At 37.9% G+C, this 22,806-nt stretch overlaps 1 protein-coding gene and 1 pseudogene across 1 annotated transcript; one reads left to right on the top strand and one right to left on the bottom strand.

The window, feature by feature from the left end:
* Positions 1 to 3,847: 3,847 nt before the first annotated feature.
* Positions 3,848 to 7,280, top strand: LOC128052051 (26S proteasome regulatory subunit 10B-like; annotated as a pseudogene).
* Positions 7,281 to 10,431: 3,151 nt separating this feature from the next.
* Positions 10,432 to 22,777, bottom strand: INSL6 (insulin like 6). The gene is made up of 2 exons (XM_052645093.1): positions 22,504 to 22,777; positions 10,432 to 10,775 (listed from the first exon to the last, which is right to left on the bottom strand). Exons 1-2 carry the CDS (start codon positions 22,775 to 22,777, stop codon positions 10,432 to 10,434), a joined length of 618 nt encoding a protein of 205 aa, XP_052501053.1.
* Between the last annotated feature and the right edge of the window lie 29 nt (positions 22,778 to 22,806).

Here is a 22,806-nt window from a genome sequence, read left to right as displayed (position 1 = left end):
GAAGACGCTTGAGAGTCCCTTGGACTGCAAGGAGATCCAATCAGTCCATCCTAAAGGAGATTAGTCCTGAATATTCATTGGAAGGACTGATGCTGAAGCTGAAACTCCAATTCTTTGGCCACATGATGCAAAGAACTGACTCACTGGAAATACCCTGATGCTGGGAAAAATTGAAGGTGGGAAGGGAAGGGGATGACAGAGGATGAGATGGTTGGATGGCATCAGTTTGATGGACATGAGTTTGAGTAAGCTCCAGGAGTTGGTGGTGGACAGGGAAGCCTGGTATGCTGCAGTTCATGGGGTTGCAAAGAGTTGGGCAAGACTGAGCGACTGAACTGAACAGCCAAAATAAATAGTAAAAATAAAATATTGAAAAACAATTTCTACACGGAAATAGTAAAGAAACTAACACCACCAAATGAAGATCATATCTATTCTATGAAATTTACCTAGAAGTCAAAGCATTCATCTTTGAAAAATGCTACAGCTTTCTACATTCTGTGATATCCATTGTAATGGTTGTGATGTTATTTAATGTGGTTTTCATTTGCATTTCACTAGTGACTAATGATCTTTTCTAAATGATTTATTTTAATTGGAGGCCAATTACTTTACAATATTCTGGCAGTTTTTGCCATACATTGGCATGAGTCAGCCACGGGTGTACATGTGTCCCCCTGTCCTCAACCCCCCTCCCACCTCCTCCCCAGCCCATCCCTCTGGGTTGTCCCAATGCACTGGCATTGAGTGCCCTGTTACATGCATTGAACTTGGACTGGTCATCTGTCTCATATATGGTAAGATACATGTTTTAATGCTGTTCTCTCAAATCTTCCTACGCTTGCCTTCTCCCATAGAGTCCAAAAGTCTGTTCTTTACATCTGTGTCTCCTGCTGTCTTGCATATAAGGTCATCATTACCATCTTTCTAAATTCCATATATATGCATTAATATAAGGTATTGTTTTTCTTCCTGACTTATATCACTCGGTATAATAGGCTCCAGTTTTATCTACCTCATGATCTTAAGTATCTTTTAATATGTAATTTTATTGGTCACTTGTTTATATTTGGAGAAATGTCTATTTAAGTCCTTTGTCCATTTTAAGATTGGGTTCATTTTTTTAGTTGTAGAAGTTCTTTCAATATTCTGGATATTAACCCCTTATCACATATTTAATTTTAGATATTATTCCCATTCTGTGGATTGCCATTTTATTCTGTTCATTGTATCTTATGCACAAAAGTTAAAAATTTTGATATTTTCCAGTTTATTTACTTTTACTTTCAGTGTCATATTCCAGAAATCATTGCCAAATCCATCGTCAGAAGAAAACACTGGGAAAAAACTTCATAAGTTTTTTTTTTTTACTTTATTTTACTTTACAATACTGTATTGGTTTTGCCATACATTGACATGAATCCACCATGGGTGTACATGAGTTCCCAAACATGAAGCCCCCTCCCACCTCCCACCCCATATCATCTCTCTGGATCATCCCCGTGCACTAGCCCCAAGCTGCATCGAACATAGACTGGCGATTCGTTTCTTACATGATAGTATACATGTTTCAATGTCATTCTCCCAAATCATCCCACCCTCTCCCTCTCCCTCAGAGTCCAAAAGTCCGCTCTACACATCTGTGTCTTTTTGCTGTCTTGCGTGCAGGGTCATGATTGCCATCTTTCTAAATTCCATATATATGTGTTAGTATACTGTATTGGTGTTTTTCTTTCTGGCTTACTTCACTCTGTATAATCGGCTCCAGTTTCATCCATCTCATTAGAACTGATTCAAATGTATTTTTAATGGCTGAGTAATACTCCATTGTGTATATGTATCACAGCTTTCTTACCCATTCATCTGCTGATGGACATCTAGGTGGTTTCCATGTCCTGGCTATTATAAACAGTGCTGTGATGAACATTGGGGTACATGTTTTATACCTTTAACTCTTAACATTTAGGTCTTTGGTCCATAATTTTTCTATATGTTCAAAGTATTTATCTATCTATCTATCTATCTATATTTATTTTTTGCGTGTAGATTTCTAGTTTTTCCAGCACCACTTCTTGAAAAGGGTATCTTTCTTCTACCGAATGACTTTGGGATACCTTTGTTGAAACGTGTTTGACTGTATACATTAGAGTGTATTTCTGAGTTCTCTGTTATATGCTATTAGTTTATATGTTTGTCTTTATGCCAGTATCACACTGTTCTGATTACTGTAGCTTTTATTGTAAGTTTTGCAGTCATGAAGTGTGAGGCTTCCAATTTTGTTGTTCTTTGTACAAATTGTTTTGGCTATTTGGTGTCCCTTGAAACTGCATATGAGGTTTAGAATGGGTTTTCTATTTCTGGGAAAAAAATGAGGATTTTGAATGGCATTACATTAAATCTGTAGACTGTATTTAGGGTACAGGTAGGGCTTCCCTGGTGGCTCAGAGGGTAAAGAATCTGCCTGTAATGCAGGAGACCCAGGTTCAATCCCTGGATTGGGAAGATCCCCTGGAGAAGGAAATGGCTACCCACTCAAGTATTCTTACCTGGAGAATTCCATGGATGGAGGAGCCTAGCAGGCTACAGTCCATGAGGATGCAGAGTCTGACACAACTGAGCAACTAACACTTCATTTCACGTCCAGTATCCTCTTAGATAGTTATCTCATTTTATCTACACAACTCTATGAGGTAGATACCATTGTTTTTCTTGCTTTAAATATGTAGACACTGACATTTAGCAAGATACAATAAATTTAGAAAGTGGAGAAAGAAGGGATGGTAGAGTTTGAATTTAGGCAGTCTGACTCTAAGAGTTTGCCTGAGTTTATGATCGCTTCACTATGCTGCCTTTCACAGCTTTGGCAGCATACATATAAAGCAGCCATAAACTAGATACGCTTTCTTCAGTGATCCATGATTAGATTTCTCAGATGGCAAGATGAGAAAATCATTTCAGTTTCCAGTGAAAATTATTTGAACATATTTTTAGTTGGACTGTCACTTTCTGTCCCTCAGTAAAAAAAAATACCCTAAAAGTGCACAACAGTTTGATAAAATGTAGAAAATAAGTCTTTGTAGAAAGAACAACGTAAGTGATGATAATGCCTTTTGCTAGATGATGAGAGAAAGTTGAAAAGTAAATGAACTTAAAGAAAAAAAAAAAAAAGCTTGGGAAGGTACAATATGACTGTGAGCTGAATAGGAAGGAGCAGGTGTAGCAGCTGCCAGGAGGGCGAACACAAGGTTTCACGTTCACCAGAACTCAGGGCAAAAGAAGTGACTTCATAGGTGCCTAGGCCAGACTTACCTGCTGATCTGTTGTTCAGCAGTGGTCTGGGAAAGCAGGGACGGCTGTGACTCTCCCTGGGGTAATAAAAACTGGTGTTGGAAATATCAGGGAATGTTCATCTACCAGAACTCTTGGGGGAGACAAGTATTTTGCTTGGGTCTATAGTACCAAGATAACATCCTGTAGGCTCCAGTGCTGGAAACACTGCCTAACTGGTTTAACCACCATTCATTCCCTCAAAGTATGTTGCATCTTGGACTAGAGAGATGGGGACAGAAATGGAAAGAAGTCAGTATGCTATTGTGGTTTGGATGGAAAGGATAAGAGAAGAACAAAGCAACTAGATAGAAGGAGTTTAAACCAGAATTCCACTTTGGAGATGTTAAATCTGAGATGCCTAATAGATATCGAAGTAGAAGGAAAACCCAGAAATGTTACACAGGTAGTCATTTAAAATAATGGATATAGTTAAGCTAACTATGGAAGTGTTAGATAAAAACAGCAAGTAGAGAATCAGGACCTGAGACAATCTTAACATTTAAAGGTTAGATTGAGGATGAAGACTGAGCAAGAAAAGACAAAGAGCAGTCCAGTAGGGTAAGGAAAACAAGAGAATTCATCATTATTTTTACTTCAAGAAATAATGTTCACTTGCTAAGTCATGTCTGACTCTTTGCAACCCCATGGACTGCAACACACCAGGCTTCCCTGTCCTTCACTATCTCCAGAGTTTGCTCAAACTCATGTTCATAGAGTCAGTGATGCTATCTAACAATCTCATCCTCTACCACCCCTTTCTCTTTTGCTTTCAGTCTTTCCCAGCATCAGGGTCTTTTCCAATGAGTCTGCTCTTCGCATCAGGTGGCTAAAGTATTGCAGCTTTAGCATCAGTGCTTCCAATGAATAATCAAGGTTGATTTCCTTTCGGATTGACTGGTTTGATCGCCTTACTGTCCAAGGAAATCTCAAGAGTCTTCTCCAACACCACAATTCAAAAGCAGAAATTCTTTGGGCCAAGCCTTCTTTATGGTCCAACTCTTATACCTGTACATGCCTACTGGAAAAACCATAGCTCTGTCTATCCGGACCTTTGTCGGCCAAGTGATGTTTCTGCTTTTTAATATTCTAAGTTTGTCATAGCTTTTCTTCCAAGGAGCAAGCGTCTTTTAATTTCATGGCTGCAATCACCATCCGCAGTGATTTTGGAGCCTGAGAAAGTAAAATCTGCCACTGTTGCCACTTTATCACCATCTATTTGCTATGAAGTGATGAGACCGGATGTCATGACCTTAGTTTGTTGAACATTGAGTTTTAAAGCCAGTTTTTTCTCTCTTCTCTTTCAACTTCATCAAGAGGCTTTTTAGTTCCTCTTTGTTTGCTGCCATTAGGGTGGTAGTATCTGCATATCTGAGGTTGTTTTCTGTCCCAGTAACCTTGATTCCAGCTCATGATTCATCCAGCCTGGCATTTCACATGATGAACTGTGCATATAAATTAAATAAGTGTGATGATATACTGCCTTGATGTACTCCTTTCCCAACTTTGAACCAGTCCGTTGTTCCATGTCTGATTCTGATTTGCTTCTTGACCTGCATACAGGTTTCTTAGGAGACAGGTAAAGTGGTCTGGTATTCCCATCTCTTTAAGAATTTTCCAGTTTGTTGTGATCCACACAGTCAAAAGCTTTAGCATAGTCAGTGAAGCTGAAGTAGATGTTTTTTCCTGGAATTCTCTTGCTTTTTCTATGATCCAACAGATGTTGGCAATTTGATCTCTGGTTCCTCTCCCTTTTGTAAATCCAGCTTGTACATCTGGAAGTGCTTGGTTCACATACTGCTGAAGCCTAGCTTGAAGAATTTTGAGCATTAATTTGCTAGCGTGTGAAATGAGTACAATTGTACAGTAATTTGAACTTTCTTTGGCATTGCCTTTCTTTGGGATTGGAATGAAAACTGACCTTTTCCAGTCCTGTGGCGACTGCTGAGTTTTCCAAATAACAGTATCATCTTTTAGGATTTGAAATAGCTCAGCTGGAATTCCATCATCTCCACTAGCTTTGTTTTTAGTGCTTTTTTTTTAAGGCCCACTTGACTTCACGCCCCAGGATGTCTGGCTCTAGGTGAGTGACCACACTATCATCTGGGTCACTAAGATCTTTTTTTTTTTTTTTTTTTGTACAGTTCTTGTGTAGTCTTGCCACCTCTTCTTAATCTCTTCTGCTTTTGTTAGGTCCTTGCCATTTCTGTCCTTTATTGTATCTTTGTATGAAATATTCGCTTGGTATCTCTAGTTTTCTTGAAGTGGTCTCTAGTCTTTCCCAGTCTATTATTTTCCTCTGTTTTCTTGCATTGTTCACTTAAGAAGGCTTTATCTCTCCATGCTATTCTCTGGAACTCTGCATTCAGTTGAGTATATGTTTCCCTTTCTTGTTTGCCTTTCACTTCTCTTTTCTCAGCTATTTGTAATGAAGGAAGATAATCAGACACAGTTATGTACCACATGGTAACTTGATTCGACAATAAAGGAATAAAGACTGATAGATGATGAATGTGAGGGAGAATACAAAACTGAAAGGGGCAGGATCATCTGGCCCCCACCTTCCAGTGCTGCTCCGCTCTTCATCCCACCTTGTTCCCCACCTCATTGGCCCAGCCATTCTTGGCATTCCTTATGAGTGATGGCATCTCATCACAGTAGACCACAGAGATAATAAACTTCAAGACTATCACGCGCAGGAAAGTGCTGGAACACAAGACAATAGCTGTCTTAAACCGTTAAGGAAACAATGAAAAGACCCTACCAATCAGTATGCTTCCCTCGCAGTTACTTGGGAAAGAATCTGCTTGCAGTGCAGGAGACCTGGGTTTGATCCCTGGGTCTGGAAGATCCCCTAGAGAAGGAAATGGCAACCCACTCCCATATTCTTGCCTGGAGAATCCCATGGACAGAGGGACCTGGCAGGCTACAGTCCTTGGGGTCACAAGAGTCAGACACAACTTGGTGACTACACCACCACCACCACCACCACCAATCAGTAATGAGAAGTCTGAAAATGATCTGAAGGACTTCGAGTCACCCAAATGTAGAAAGATTGTGGGTAAAGTACTTAAGATATTGATTCAAAAATTCACTGTTAAAGGTATAAATGGATCAAGGTATGTTTTGAGTTGTCCTTGTAGCCTGAAAAAAGTAAATTGAAGCCAGGAACAAAAGCTGCCTTGGATATGAATACACATTTGCCAAGATTCACTGTTTTATAGCATGTTTCATAAGGACACAGGTAATACTTCTTTTTTTCTGAGACTGGGCTGTTATCAGAACAGATTATCAACTTGACAGAGGTGAAAGAACTACCTCCTACAAACCTAGAATTATTCCAGTGTAATGGTAGTATGGCTAAAAGGCTGTTGTACGAATAGCCAGTTACAGGAAAAACACTAATAGCAAGAGCCATTAGCCAGCTGGACTACAATTTCCTAAATGTATCTAGCTCTGCTATAGACAAGTACATGGTGAAAGTGCTCATTTGATCAGAGAACTGTGTCAGTATGCCAGAGATTATCAGCCATGCATCATTTTTATGAAGAAAACAGATGTCATTGTGAGTATTAGCTTTCTGAAAGTACTTCACCTGATTGATAGGTTCAGAGGACTTTAATGGAGTTACTCAAATGGATGGGTATGATACTCTGCATAGAGTTAAAATGATCATGGGTACAGACAAGCACAGTGAATCCTGTTTTGCTGTCTCCAGGTAAATTAAATATATATATATATATATATATATTTATAAGCAATATTAGATATACTGAAAATCTATGAAGGTACCATGATAAAATAGGTTATTTAGAAGTACTCGTGAAGCTTTCAGAGAGCTTTAACAGAGCGGACCTGAGAAATGTTTGCACTGATGCAAGTATGTTTACAATTCGTGCTGATATGAGTTTGTAGTGTAGAAAGACTTTATGAAAACAATCAGAAGTGGCTAATTTTAAGAAGCTGAACTTAAATTGGACTACATGGTTTTGACAGCTACATGACACTGGTTTAACATAAAAATCAGTTGAAAATTATGCAGTAGCAATAATCTCATTAAAACTGTATGAATTAAAAAAACTTGAAAATAAAATAATAAAAATGTATAGCTTATAACAGAAGTTAAAGTAATAAAAATGTATAGTTTATAACATATAGAAATTAAATATATAAACACAAATAGCAGAAAAGACAGGAGGGGTAAATAGAAGTATTGTGTTGACAAGGCCTTAAACTGCATGTGAAGTGATAAAATATTTGAAGGAATCTGTAATAAAGATGTATATTGTATCAAATTTTAAGAAACAGCAAAGTAACCAACAAGATAAAATGAAATTTTAAAAGGTTTCAACCCAACAGAATGCAAGGAGAAAAAAGAACAGAAATCACATAGGATAATAGCAGAAGTATAGATTTAAATCCAAACCATATGGATAATTAAATCCATACCATATTGATAATTACATTAATCAATGATCTAAACTTCCAAATAAAAGGCATATATTGTCAAACTCAATGAAAAAGCAAGAACCAACTACATGCTGTTTACAAGGAACCAATTTAAATATAAAGATGAAAAGAGGTTAAGAATAAAAAGGTAAAAAATAATATATGATGGAAACACTAATCATAAGAAAGCTGAAGTTGCTATATTAGTATCAGGAATATTACCAGTGATAAAGGGAGACACAATAATGGAACTATTAATTCAGTAGACGATAGATACAACATGCGCACAGTAATTTTTAAATGCATGAAGCATAAATAAATGAGCTAAAAGAACAAATAGACAAGTGTAAAATTATAGATATTTCAGTACTTTTCTCTAATTGACAGAAAAAACAGCAAGATCAGTAAAGATACAGAACTCTGAGAGCAACACAATCAACCAACTTCAACTAACTGACATTTATAAACTACTCCACAAACAGCAGCTTATACATATAGCAAAATATACATTCTTACCAAGTGTGCAGAAATGGGGCAATTATTAACCAACACAGATGCAAACAAAACAAAGTAGGGGCCAAATAAATGAACTCCAGACAAAACATATGGATAATTTCTGCTCATGATCTTGACATCAGGAACATTGAACAAGATGCTAGAACTAAAATCTTGATCCAGCTCTACCCCTAACTAGCAAGTAACAACATGAAGGAGCCTCAAGAGGCTGCATAATAAGGTACCTCAGCTTTCATTCATTTTTTTCCTACTTCAGGATTGCCCTAAGGAGTCCGTAAGGAAAATATAAGTGTTCTATCTAAATTAACAAAATCATTGTTAATACAATTACAGATATTAAGAGACAGGCACTAAGCTAAGAAGCTAATTAAATATACCCTAGCATAAAAATTATTAAAGTATGTAGATAAGTATATAGCTAGGCAGATAACATACTTGGTAAATCTCATAATTTTCTAATTGACACTTTGGATATATATATATTAGGAAGCTAGTAAAACTCCATTTTTATTCTTAAACTACAAGTACAGACCCATACTTCTTCAAACTAGTTCAAGTGTATCACTGTATTTTGGCTTACAAGGCAACTCTCAATGGAGGAGTTTCATCAAACACCCAGCCAACTTACTCTATCACTCAGCCGTGATAAGATATAATCTATCATTTTGTATCAAAACAAGTGACTATACTTAAAAACATTAAAGTGAATGCTGTACCCTGGAACTGGTTAAAAAAAATTGTATCTATTAATGCACTGTAAGTGAATATAACAGATACACGTGGAAAAGAGCTTTGGTTCTAAAAAATAACAGAGCCAAATAGGAATTTAAAATTTTAATTGAAAAGAACATTATAGTGCATATTTGGGAAAGAAACTAGAATAACATTTCAAATGATACCCCCTAATTAATGGCAGAAAATAGGAATTTCACTTTGGGTTCTTTGTATAAGCTTTGCTCTAATTTGTGGCATTAAAAGATTTTCTCATATGGACATAAAGTGGAAAAACAACCAAAAACTTACCTATATTGAGTTAAGACATGCAAGTACATAAATAGAATTTCTACAACATTCATACTGTGAATGTTAACAGTGATTGTCAACCTTTAACCTACTTCAGAATGACTCAGAAGGCCTGTAAAAATGCAGACCAAAGAGCCCCATACCCAGAGTTCTAATTCAGTAGGTCTGGGAGAGGACCTTAGAACTGCATTTCTAACATGTTCCCAGGTGATACCGACAATGCACTCTATTCTGACCAAGCCTGAATAAGACTTCACATTGTATCAGTACCTTCAAAGCAAAGACAGGGGATCTTGGAGAGAGATTACAACCTCAAGAAAGTCACTGAACTATGTCCTCAATAGAAGCTGTGAAAAGACTTACCAGTTACTATACAAAGAATTAAAACTGTACCTACTAAAAATGTGTGAGAGCTACTAGGGGTAGTTGGTTAGCTATTTTAAGTCAGTAGGACAGATGTATTGGCATACTAGAGTGAGCCTAATAGTAATGGGCACCAGTCAGTATATCATACACATGGAATGCAGAACATTCCATAATCCATTTAAATGCTACTTGTTTCAAAACCATAAATAATAAGCAGCAGGTAATCCTTAGATGTCTGCATAAATCATGCCACCTCCAGTAATATCTTCAAATATAAAAATATAGAAAAATAGAACACCAAAGAGAATACTAAGTCGTATGACCACCACAAAGTATTGCTGCTGCTAAGTTGTTTCAGTTGTGTCCCACTCTGTGCGACCCCATGGACAGCAGCCCACCAGGCTCCCCCGTCCCTGGGATTTTCCAGGCAACAACACTGGAGTGGGTTGCCAGTTCCTTCTCCAATGCATGAAAGTGAAAAGTGAAAGTGAAGTCGCTCAGTCGTATCTGACTGTTTGCAACCCCATGGACTGCAGCCCACCAGGCTCCTCCGTCCATGGGAGTTTCCAGGCAAGAGCACTAGAGTGGGGTGCCCATCGCCTTCTCCGAAAGTATTGTTAAGTGCTTACAAATCCAGATGTTGGTCACAGCAGAGAAACTACAAGGACAATCACCAAAAAAATAATAAGTAAAATATATTAAGCTTTTTATTAAGTTAGTGTAAGTCTCATGATGGTTAGTATATCTCAGTCACAACTGCTGATGCTTCCTTAAGTTTTCATAATCAATATATGGAAGGCATGCAATAATAAGTTCTTCTTTTGTACATCCCTTCTGACAACATTTTTCTGAGTATCCTCTGCGTTTTCTTTGGGGATGATTCCCCCAAAACAAATTGCTTAAGGTTTTGATTTTGTTTGTATTTTTCTTCTGAAATTCTATAATCTCATGAATATATGGACTGATATCTTGTGATGAGGAAGAGTCCTCCTGTCTTGTCTTAAAAGGCAAGCTGGCCTTTTTATACTGATACTCAGGCAGTGACTGCACCTTCATATTGTTTATTGCTTCTTCCTGAGAGGCAGAAGTAGGGACTGTTGAGAGACAAGAAATAAATCCTATTAAAATCTTCCTTTAGCTGAAAATTTAATCATAATGCTGTAACACTAAAGCCAGCTAATTCTGAAACACAAGTAATCACATTTTAACTAGTAAAATGGTTATTCAAAAGCAATGTATATTTTAAACTAAAACAGTTGTAATGTTTTCCTGTAAAAAGGCCTAGAAACCTTTGCACACTTTCATTCAGAAAACATTTTTTTGAGCTATAATTCATATGCCATAAAATTAAGCATTTTAAAGTATACAATTAGTATATTCACAAGGTTGCACAAACATCACCACTACCTAATTCCAGAACATTTCTATCATCCCCAAAAGAAACCTCCCCCCATTAGGAGTCACTCTCATTTTCCTCTTCTTTCAGCCCCTGGTACCTACTAATCTACTTTATATTTCTATAGATCTGCCTAAAACATAACCATATACGGTCATTTGTGTCTGTTTTTTTCACTGAGCATATTTTCGAGGTTCAATCATGTTGCAGCATGTCTGCCAGTACTTTATTCTTTTTATGGCTGAATAATTTTCCATTGTATGGATATATCACATTTTATTTACCTGTTTATCAGTTGATGAATAGGTGGGTTCTTTCTACTTTTTGACTATTAAGAATAACACTGCTCAGAACATCCACATACATGTTTTTGTGTGAACACATTTTCAATTCTCTTAGGTATATACCTAGGAGTAGAACTGCTGGATCGTATGGTAAATTTGTTTACCTTTTTTTAGGAACTGCCAGTTTTCCACAGTGGCTACACCATTTTACAATCCCACCACTGATATACTAGGCTTCCAACTGCTATACATCTTGACCAACATTTTATATTTTCCATTTTTTGATGATAGCCATCCTAACGGATGTGAAGTGGAATCCCATTATAGTTTTGATGTGTAATGACCTTGCAACTAATGATGTTGAGCATTTTTCATGTCCTTACTGTATATCCTCCTTGTAGAAATGTATATTCAAATTTTTGCCCATTTGTAATTGAGTTACTTGATTTTATGCATATTTTATAACTAAGTGGTTAGTAGAAGCCATTCTGTTGAAATATAAAGAAATGGAGAAGTGTGATATGCTCAGTGAATTGTTAATGTTACACTGTTCTTACTCAATATTACTTGTAAGAAATTAAAATAACACCAGAAGGTAATTAATTGAAGGCTTGTTGAATTTCCATCATTGCCCTTGCCCATCTATAGTTCCTTTTGAGGGATATATTGCCTCTAGCCACTGCTGTTGAGTCAGCCCTTAGGCAGTCATGTTCTGAACCATGTGACTCCATTCTATACCCACAGTTGAAAGACAGGAGGTTGGCACCTGACCCCAAAGAAACAGAGGAGGTTGGCAACTGACCCCAAAGAAACCATCTACCACAGTGGCCAGCAATCCATGCCCTGTGAAAAATAAGTTTGCTCAATAAGATTTCCTCTTGTTGAAATTGGGTTTCCCTGGTGGCTCAGATGGTAAAGTGTCTGCCTGCAATGCAGGAGACCTGAGTTGGGAAGATACCCTGTAGAAGGAAAGGGCAACCCACTCCAGTATTCTTGCCTGGAAAATCCCATGGATGGAGGAGCATGGTGGGCTACAGTCGTGATCGCAAAGAGTCAGACACGACTGAGGGACTTCACTTCACTTGTTGAAATCAGAACTGAGAAGTAATGAGAACAAGATGAGTTAGAAACAAAACTGAAAGGATACTATGAAGCTTATCATGAAAGCTAAAGTTATTAGGAAAGATTCAGAGAAAGATGATTTTTAGGCATTGACATGATTCCTTAGGCTTTCCAGAGCCTTTCTAGGTCCATTTACAGATCCTCTTTCTATAATAATTATCCTCAGTTTTTTTTCTTGAGGATATTTAAGAGAACTTCTGCCTCTTGAAGTTAAGAGTCCTATTAGAATATAACAACTTTGATTTAAAAAATGCTTACGACGAAATGTGGAATAGTAAACCTTTAGGATAAATATTAATCTCTTCTAAAGTAGCAAAAGAATAATGTCATCTAAGATGGATAAATACGTGATCAATAAAGTATGTCACAATGAACAGAGTACACTGAAGGGGAAAAGTAAATTAGGTTGTCTAGGCAGGGGCTTCCCTGGTATACAGGAGACCCACGTTCCATCCCTGGGTCAGGAAGATCCCCTGGAGAAGGGAACAGCTACCCACTCCAATATTCTTGCCTGGAGAATTCCATAGACAGAGGAGCCTGGTGGGCTACACTCCATGGGTTCACAGTCGGACATAACTGAGTGACTTGCAGCTCTTTTTTTTTTTTTTTTTTTAGGCAGATTGAAGAAAGGGCTTCCTAGATGATACGTGCCCCATCTGTCACAAAAAGAGAAGAAAAGGCAGACAATAAGAAGGAACCTTTTTCATGAATGTCAAATTGAGAAAGGGACTTAAATGGAAACAAACTGTATTCATGAGAAAATTAGAAAGATTAAAAATGAGTGTTCAAATCAATGAATTTGAAAAGGAGCAACAGAGATAACCCAAATAAGTAAGGAAAGAAATAAGTGAAATATAGAAACAAAATATAAAGGTTTAGAAAACCAAACATTGATTCTTTTAAAGGATTAATAAAACCGAACTTTAGCCAGACTAATCAAGAAAAAAAAATGAAAATGAACAAAATACACTAGGGAAAAAAGGACTACATACAGATACAATGGAGGTTCATACAACTCAACATCAAAAAACAGCAACAATAAAAATAACAACCCAATTAAAAAGAGTGCAGAAGAAACGAACATTTTTTTTCAGAAAGGAAATGCAGATGGTCAACATCACTAATCATCAAGGAAATGCAAATCAAAACCACTGTGAGATATCACCTCATGCTTATCAGAATGGAAGAAAAAATTTTGCTTGAAGAAAGTTAAGAGTCAGGTATACAGATAATTTTTTGAGCCATAAGACTGGATCAGATCACAAAGAGAGTAAGTATAAATAGAAAAGGGGAAAGGAGCAGTGACCCCCACAAGAGACTGAGCCAGAACTGCCTGTGTGGGTTTGAAGGTCTCCTGCAGAGGCGTGGGTCAGCAATGGCCGGCCGCAGGGACGGGCACTGGCAGCAGCAGTCCTGGGAGGCACAGTGTGTGACCTGGGTCCTCCTGGAGGAGGTCACCATTAGCCCTATCATAGAGCCGCCAGGTGGGTGACCCACAAACTGGAGAACAACTATACCAAAGAAGTTCTCACACTGATGCCAAGGTTCTAGGCCCCACATCAGACTTCCCAACCTGGGGATCTGGCAAAGGGAAAGAATCCTAGCGCATCTGACTTTTAAGATCTGTGGGATTTGATTATAGAACTTCCACCAAACTGGGGAAACAGACACTCTTGGAGGGCACAAAAAAAACTTTGTGTGTACCAGGACCCAGGAGAAAGGAGCAGTGACCCCACAAGAGACATGAGCAAGACTTGCCTCTGAATGTTTGGGAGTCTCTGGTGGAGACATGGGCCGACTGGCCTGCGGCAGGGCCCGGGGCCACTGGCAGCAGTAGTCCTGGGAGGCACAGCATGCTCATCCTCCTACTGCAGCAGGTCGCCATTAGTCCTACTATAGCACCTGCAGACTCCAGGACTGGGAGCTTCAGGCCAAACTACAGGGAGGGAGCATAGCCCCACCAATCAGCAGAAAATTGGACTAAAGATTTACTGAGGATGGCCCCGCCCACCAGAGCAAGACCCAGTTTTCCCCACAGCAGGCCTTCCCATCAGAAAGCTTGCACAAGCCTCTTAGACTCATCCATGAGAGGGCAGACAGATGAAATGAGAACTTCAGTCCCACAGCCACCAGAATGAAAACCACAATCACAGAAAACTAACCAAAATGATCAAATGGATCACAGCCTTGTCTAACTCAATGAAACTATGAGCCATGCTGTGCAGGGCCATCCAAGACGGACAGGTCAAGGTGGAGAGTTCTGATAAAATGTAGTCCACTGGAGAAGGGAATGGGAAACCAGTATTCTTGCACTGAGAACCCCATGAACAGTATGAAAAGGCAAAAAGATATGAAACTGAAGGATGAACCCCCCAAGTGTCCAATATGCTACTGGAGAAGAGGGGAGAAATAACTCCAGAAAGAATGAAAAGGCTGAGCCAAAATGGAAACAACATGCAGTTGTGGATGCGTATGGTGGTGAAAGTAAAGTCTGATACTTTAAAGAACAATATTGCATAGAAACCTGGGATGTTAGGTCCATGAATCAAGGTAAAGTGGACGTGGTCAAACAGGAAATGGCAAGAGTGAACATCGACATTTTGGGAATCAGTGAGCTAAAATGGACTGGAATGGACAAACTTAATTCAGATAACTATTATATCTACTACTGTGGGCAAGAATCCCTTGGAAGAAATGGAGCCCTCATAGTGAACAAGAGTCTGAAATGCAGTACTTGGGTGCAGTCTCAAAAACAACAGAATGATCTCAGTTGGTTTCCAAGGCAAACCACTCAACATCCCAGTAATCCAAGTCTATGCCCCAACCAACTGCTGAAGAAGCTGAGGTCAACCAGTTCTATGAAAACCTACAAAACCTTCTAGAATTCACATTTAAAAAGATGTCCTTTCATCATAGGAGACTGGGATGCAAAAGTAGGAAGTCAAGAGATACCTGGAGTAACAGGCAAGTTTGGCCTTGAGAATGCAAGGCCAAAACAGAGTTTTGCCAAGAGAATGCACTGGCCATTGCAAACATCCTCTTCCAACAACATAAAAGAGGACTCCACACATGGACATCACCAGATGGTCAGTACCGAAATTGGATTGATTATATTCTTTGCAGCTGAAGATGGAGAAGCACTACACAGTTAGCAAAAACAAGACCTAGAGCTGATTGTGGCTAAGATCATGAGCTGAACTGCAAAATTCAGACTTAAATTGAAGGAAGAAAAACCACTAGGCCATTCAGGTACAACCTAAATCAATCTCTTATGATTATACAGTAGAAGTGACAAATAGATTCAAAGGATTAGATCTGATAGACAGCATGCCTGAAGAATTATGGATGGAGGTTCATAACATTGTACAGGCCAAAATCATCCCCAAGAAAAAGAAATGCAAGAAGGCAAAGTGGTTGTCTGAGAAGGCCTTCAAATAGCTGGGAAAAGATGAGAAGTGAAAGGTAAAGGAGAAAGGGAAAGATATACCCAACTGAATGCAGAGTTCCAAAGAATAGCAGGGAGAGATAAGAAAGCCTTCTTAGTCAACAATGCAAAGAAATAGAGGAAAACAGAAGAATGGGAAAGACTAGAGATCTCTTGAAGAAAATTAGAGATATCAAGGGAACATTTCATGAAAAAGATGGGAATAAAGGACAGAAATGGTAAGGACCTAACAGAAGCAGGTGAGATTAAGAGATGGCAAAAAAACAAAGAACTATAAAAAAGGTCTTAATGACCTGGATAACCATGATGGTGTGATCACTCACCTGGAGCCAGACATCCTGGAGTGTGAACTCAAGTGGGCCTCAGGAAGCAAACAAAGTTAGTGGAGGTGATGGAATTCCAGCTGAGCTATTTCAAATCTAAAAGATGACGCCCTTAAAGTGCCTCACTCAATATGCCAGCAAATTTGGAAAACTCAGCAGTGGTTACAGGACTGAAAAGGTCAGTTTTCATTCCAATTCCAAAGAAAGGCAATGCCAAAGAATGCTCAAACTACCACACAATTGCACTCATCTCACACGCTAGTAAAGTAATGCTCAAAATTCTCCAAGCCAGGCTTCAGCAATATGTGAACTGAGAACTTCCAAATGTACAAGCTGGATTTACAAAAGTGAAAGGAACCAGAGATCAAATTGCCAACATCCACTGGATCACAGAAAAAGCAAGAGAATTCCAGAATAACATCTACTTCTGCCTCACTGACTATACTAAAGCCTTTGACTGTGTAGATCACAACAAACTGTGGAAAATTCTTAAAGAGATAGGAATACCAGACCATCTTACCTGACTCCTGAAAATCCTATATGCAGGTCAAGAAACAATAGTTAGAACTGGACATGGAACAACATATTAGTCCAAAATTGAGAAAGGAGTATGTCAAGGCTATATACTGTCACCTTTCTTATTTAACTTGTATGTGGAGTACATCATGTGAAATGCCAGGCTGGATGAATCACAAGCTGGAATCAAGATTGCTGGGAGAAATATCAATAACCTCAGATATGCAGATCATACCACCCTAGTGACAGAAAGCAAAGAGGAACTGAAGAGTCTTTTGATGCAGGTGAAAGAGGAGAATGAAAACGTTGGCTAAAACAGTGTAGTAATAACACAAAGCCAAACAAAAAGACCAGTTAAATAAGAATCTCAGAAAAACTTAATAAACAATAAAAGTGGCTCTACAATCAGTGGGAAAAAATGACTGTTCAGTAGATGGTATTCAGAAAAATACTTCCTTGTGTACAGAAAAGTAAGACTTTGAGAAAATTAAGATAGTATTTCTAGCTAGAACAGAACTAAAAATGGGCCCCAGAAGAATTAAGGACCTAACGAGAAAAGTAAAACTATAAAACAAATAGAGAAACAAAAAAAGGACCTCTAACACATTCAAAAGGATGAACAATAAAGTGAAATACTTTTTGTCTAATGGCATAAAAATTAAGACTTTCTATCTAAAAACACCAGTAGATAGATGACAGAATAGGAGGACATATTTGCAATATTTAAAACTTATAACTATTACTGTATCTAGATTTTGAATGAGTCTTACAAATTAACTGGAAGATGACAGCTTTGACAAAAATGGGCAAAATATAGAAATAAAACTTCTGAAAAATAGGAAGTTTTCAAAAAAAACAAGGAAGCCAAAAGGCTAATACACATATGATGAGGTACTCAAATCCAGAACAAGTTAAGACAAAAATGAGATTTTATTTCATGTCTATCACACTGAAAAATGTTAAAAAATATATAATTTTAATTCTTGGCATGGATATAAGAACATAGGAATTCTCATGTACTAGTCAAAAATAAGAATAGATGGATGAAGACCAGGAATAAGAGAGTATAGCCTATTAACTGGAATAGGGGTATGGATTATGAAATACTGGTAATGAAACTTCAATAATTTCACCTAGCACTGAGTTAGGCAGCACCATACTCAGAATTTAGAAATCTGACATTAGTTTCACGCTGCCACACTCTGAAATAGGTTGTGGCAACATGGCCCATATATTTGGGATTCATTAACAAGAAGTGCACAATCTCAAATTCAACTTATGTCTGAGTAGCTCTGAAGAAGGCATTTTTGAATATCAGTGTACCAAACTGTTATTTCCTGTGTCAGACCCAAAGAAATTATCAGAAGATTAAAATTATTGATAACTGATTTGACCTAACACAGAAATATATTCTGCTTATATAAGCTAAATAAAAATTAATCAACTTTTCAGCAACATTCACATGCAAAAGAAATGACATAATTATATATTCTATGTTGGAATTCTCTTTTGGAAATACATGCCTCTCTTCAACTTCTATTAATAAATTAGTCACTGGAAATTAATAGATTACATTCTATCTTTCCTTACAGATTAAGAATTCTTTAAAATCTAATACAAATTCATATTGATAACCTAAATTCATTTTCTTCTTCCATATATTTTAGAAAAACCATGGTTTCACTGCCACATATTTCCACTTTTACAAACTGTCCTTTATATAGTTCCCATAGTAACATGTTTAATGTGTATGACAATCCTGAAATATGATCAGATATATTTCCATTTCATATAAATCTTGTTTCACTGCAGATCTCTTCTCACTGAATTAATGACATTTACTCCTTTGGGGTATTGTGAATAACACCTGAAATAAAGGAGTGATTAACCAGCTACAAGTTTTAAAGTTGATTTTAAAATATTTTATTTATTTGGCTGTGCCAGGTCTTAGTTGTGGCATGTGAAGTCTAGTTCCCTGACCAGGGTTTGAACCCAGGCCCCCGGCAGTGGGAGCATGGAGTCTTAGCCACTGGGTCACCAGGGATTTATTGTTGCTTGGTCAAGAAAAAGGATTCCAAACTCATTCTCAATCATAAACTCAAGCTTGGATGTCTGAAGGTAAAATTTTTAATTAAAATTACATATACCTATGGCATAGGTAATGAGAGCACAACATATGATGTGAGAGGAATGCCCACCAGGCATGAAGTAAAACGGGGAAGTCCACCTTGCACTTGTGAGAGAAAAGAATAATGAAGAAATAGTAAACTGAACTAGTCCCTTGCTACCTAAAAAGCATTATCCAACTAACAGGGTCGGCATTACCCGGGAGCTTGTAAAAAGTAAAGTCAGTCTCCACCCCAGACCTACTGAATCAGAATCTATATATTAACAGCATTCCTGAGGTGATTCATATACACATTAAAGTGTGAATATCAGCTAAACTGAAGTACAACTGAGAGTTTGGTGAGAGATACTTCCTTCATTACAGGAACAGGATAAAATGAATTTATATGTAGGTGGTTTTGATGATAGAAAATGATCAAGATTCAGTCTGATGCTTTCTATTGTTTCTGTCTTTACATGATACTCTACATAGAAACCCTAAAGACTCCACACAAAAACTACTAGAACTGATAAATTCAGCAAGGTAGCAGGTTACAATATTAATATACAGAAATCTGTTGCATTTCTTTACACTAACAATGAACTATCAGAAAGTTAAAAAAAAATCCCTTTTAAAATCACATTTTAAAAATACCTAGGAATAAACCTAACCAAGGAGGTGAAAGACCTATAACCTCAGAATTATAAAACATTAATAAAGGAAACTGAAGATGATTCAAAGCAATAAGAAGATAGCCTGTGCTCTTGGGTTTGAAGAAATCTACAGATTTAATGCAATTCCTACCAAATGACCCATGACATTTTTCACAGAACTAGACAAATAGTCCTCAAATTTATATGGAATCACAAAAGACCCAGAATAGACAAAGCAATCCTAAAGAAAAAGAACAAAGCTGAAGGCATAACCCTTCCAGACATCAGACAATACTACAAAGCTATAGCTATCAAAAAAGTGTGGTATTGACACAAAAAAACAGACTTATGGATCAACAGAACAGAATAGAGAGACCAGAAATAAACCCAACACCAATGGTCAATTGATCTTCAACAGGGGAGACAAGAATATACAGCAGAGAAAAGATAGTCTCTTCAGGAAGTGGTATGGGCAGACTGGATAGCCCCATGTAAATCAATGAAGGTACAATACTCCCTTACACTATACACAAAAATAAACTAAAAATGGCTTAAAGACTTAAGTATAACACATAACACCATAAAACTAGTAGAGAGAATAGGCAAAATATTCTGACATAAATCATACCAATGGTTTCTTAGGTCCGTCTCCCAAAGCAATAGAAATAACACCAAAAATAAGCAAAGGAGCTCTAATTGAACTTATAAGCTTTTGCAGAGCAAAGGAAACCATAAACAAAATGAAAAGACAACCTACAGAATGGGAGAAAATATTTTCAAATAATGCAACCAACAAGGACTTAATTTCCAAATTACACAAACAGCTCATATAGCTCAATTAAAAAATTAATCAAAAATTAGGCAGAACTAAATAACTATTTCTCCAAAGAAGATACACAGATGGCCAATGGGCATATGAAAATGTGCTCAACATCACTAATAGAGAAATGAAAATCAAAACCACAATGAGCTATTGCCTCACAGAATGTCAATCATCAAAAAGTCTACAAATAATAAATGCCGGAGAGGGTGTGAAGAAAACGGAATCTTCTTATGCTGTTGGTAGGAATGTAAGTTGGTGCAACCAATTTGAAGAACAGTATAGAGGGTCCTTAAAAAATTAAAAATAGAATTACCATATGTTCCAACAATCCAACTCCTGGGTATATATCTGGAAAAACAATCTAATTTGAAAATATACATGCACTCCAATGTTCACAGCAGCATTATTTACATCCAAGCAACTTAAGCATCCATTGAGAGACAAATGGGTAAAGAAGATGTGATATATATATATATATATGCAATGGAATATTACTCATCCATAAAAAAGAATGAAATGATGTCATTTGCAGCAACATGAATGGACTCAGAGTCACTTTGCTGTACATCTGAAACTAATGCAATGTTGTAAATCAACATATACTTCAAAAAAAAAGTTTTTATTCCCTTAGCATCAATATGGAGAAGGAAATGGCAACCCACTCCAGTATTCTTGCCTGGAGAATCCCAGGGACGAAGGAGCCTGGTGGGCTGTCGTCTATGGGGTCGCACAGAGTCGGACACGACTGATGCGATTGACTTAGCACAGACACGACTGACTTAGCAGTAGCATCAATAATTTATAGGTTTTATTCATTCATTAAAAAAGAATCAGAATATAGCTAATATTTTATAACCTTAAATGTAATATAATCTATAGAAATTTTGAATTACCAGCTGTACAACAGAGACTAATATTGTAAACCAACTATACTTCAAAACAATAAAAAAGTAAGTGCTCATAAAGTGCTAGGCAATGTTTTAGTTTGTTTTACTCATCTATATTAGGGTCTCTCTTTTGACGTGACAGTCTACTCCTTCCTTTAATTTCAGAATCTTGACTTTCACAAAATTTGCCCAAATCAGAATAACTGAATTATTGTAAAAGGCAGTGACTTAAACTATACTCTCTAGACAACTGTTACAAATAAAGTGCTGCTGCTGCTGCTAAGTTGTGTCAGTTGTGTCCTACTCTGTGCGACCCCATAGACGGCAGCCCACCAGGCTCCCCTGGCCCTGGGATTCTCCAGGCAAGAACACTGGAGTGGGTTGCCATTTCCTTCTCCAATGCATGAAAGTGAAAAGTGAAAGTGAAGTCGCTCAGTCGTATGTATCCAACTCTTAGCGACCTCATGGACTGCAGCCTACCAGGCTCCTCCGTCCATAGGATTTTCCAGGCAAGAGTACTGGAGTAGGGTGCCATTGCCTTCTCCACAAATAAAGTGCACTTTGTTTTAAAACAGCAAACCTATTGGGACTAAAATGCATTAGCCACAAAAATGTAAAAACAGAATGGATCTAAAACAAAAAATGTTCTTCCTAAAGACTGCTTGAAAGCATTTTGTATAAATTCAATATACATTAAGCATATACTCTATGCTTGGCCCTCTGCTGGGCATTTCATATAAAACATACATTCCTGTGTGTGTATGTGCCAAGCAGCTTCAGTCCTATCTGACTCTTTGCAACCCCATGGACTGTAGCCCACTAGGTTCCTCTGTCCATGGAATTCTCCAGGCAAGAATATTGGAGTGGGTTGCCATGCCCTTCTCCAGGGGATATTCCCCACTCAGGGACTGAACCTGCGGCTCCTGCACCGCGGGAGATTCTTTACTGTCTGAGCCACAAGTTTCCGGGGAAGATGATACCTCTATTAGGCTTTAAAGGACAAAACAGAGTTTGCCAGGTGACAAGGGCACTGCGAGAAGGGAAAGTTGGAAAACTCCAGCAGTCTTATACAGGTTTGTAGACTTTACACGTGTGCATTTCTTTCCTCGAAGTTAAATTTAAAAAAAAAAAAAAAAAGCTTCACAGAGATTGTGTATGTATATTAGGCACAAATTCCACTTCCTGAAGTTCAAACGCTGGCAGAGCGAATTCGAGAATAAGAAATGTACAAAGATGAACAAATAAGCCTTTGGTTTAGATTTTCACCTGGGTTTGTCGCTCTCCTCCAGACCGGAAAAGTGGTTTGGGAGCTTTCTGACCGGTCAGGAATGAAGCTTTCAACCTTTTCTGAGGCCTGGGAAAGCAGCTGTGTGAAAGGCTTTTCCTTCTCAACGTGGCTCCAGCTAACATCGCCACAGAGTTTTACTATCTCATGCAGTAGATGCCGGCCGCACAATTTCCTGGCTCTGCTAATGTCGTTCAGCTCACGGGAGACTCGAACCAGCAGGAGCCCGAGACACAGATAGAGGAACCGCGGCATCCCTGAGCCCCTAAACCAGGTATGCCGCG

The sequence above is a fragment of the Budorcas taxicolor genome, chromosome 8 (assembly GCF_023091745.1).
Source record: "Budorcas taxicolor isolate Tak-1 chromosome 8, Takin1.1, whole genome shotgun sequence".
Lineage (NCBI taxonomy): Eukaryota > Metazoa > Chordata > Mammalia > Artiodactyla > Bovidae > Budorcas > Budorcas taxicolor.
Note: the sequence above shows the minus strand (reverse complement) of the source record. Positions and strands in the feature narration are given on the sequence as shown.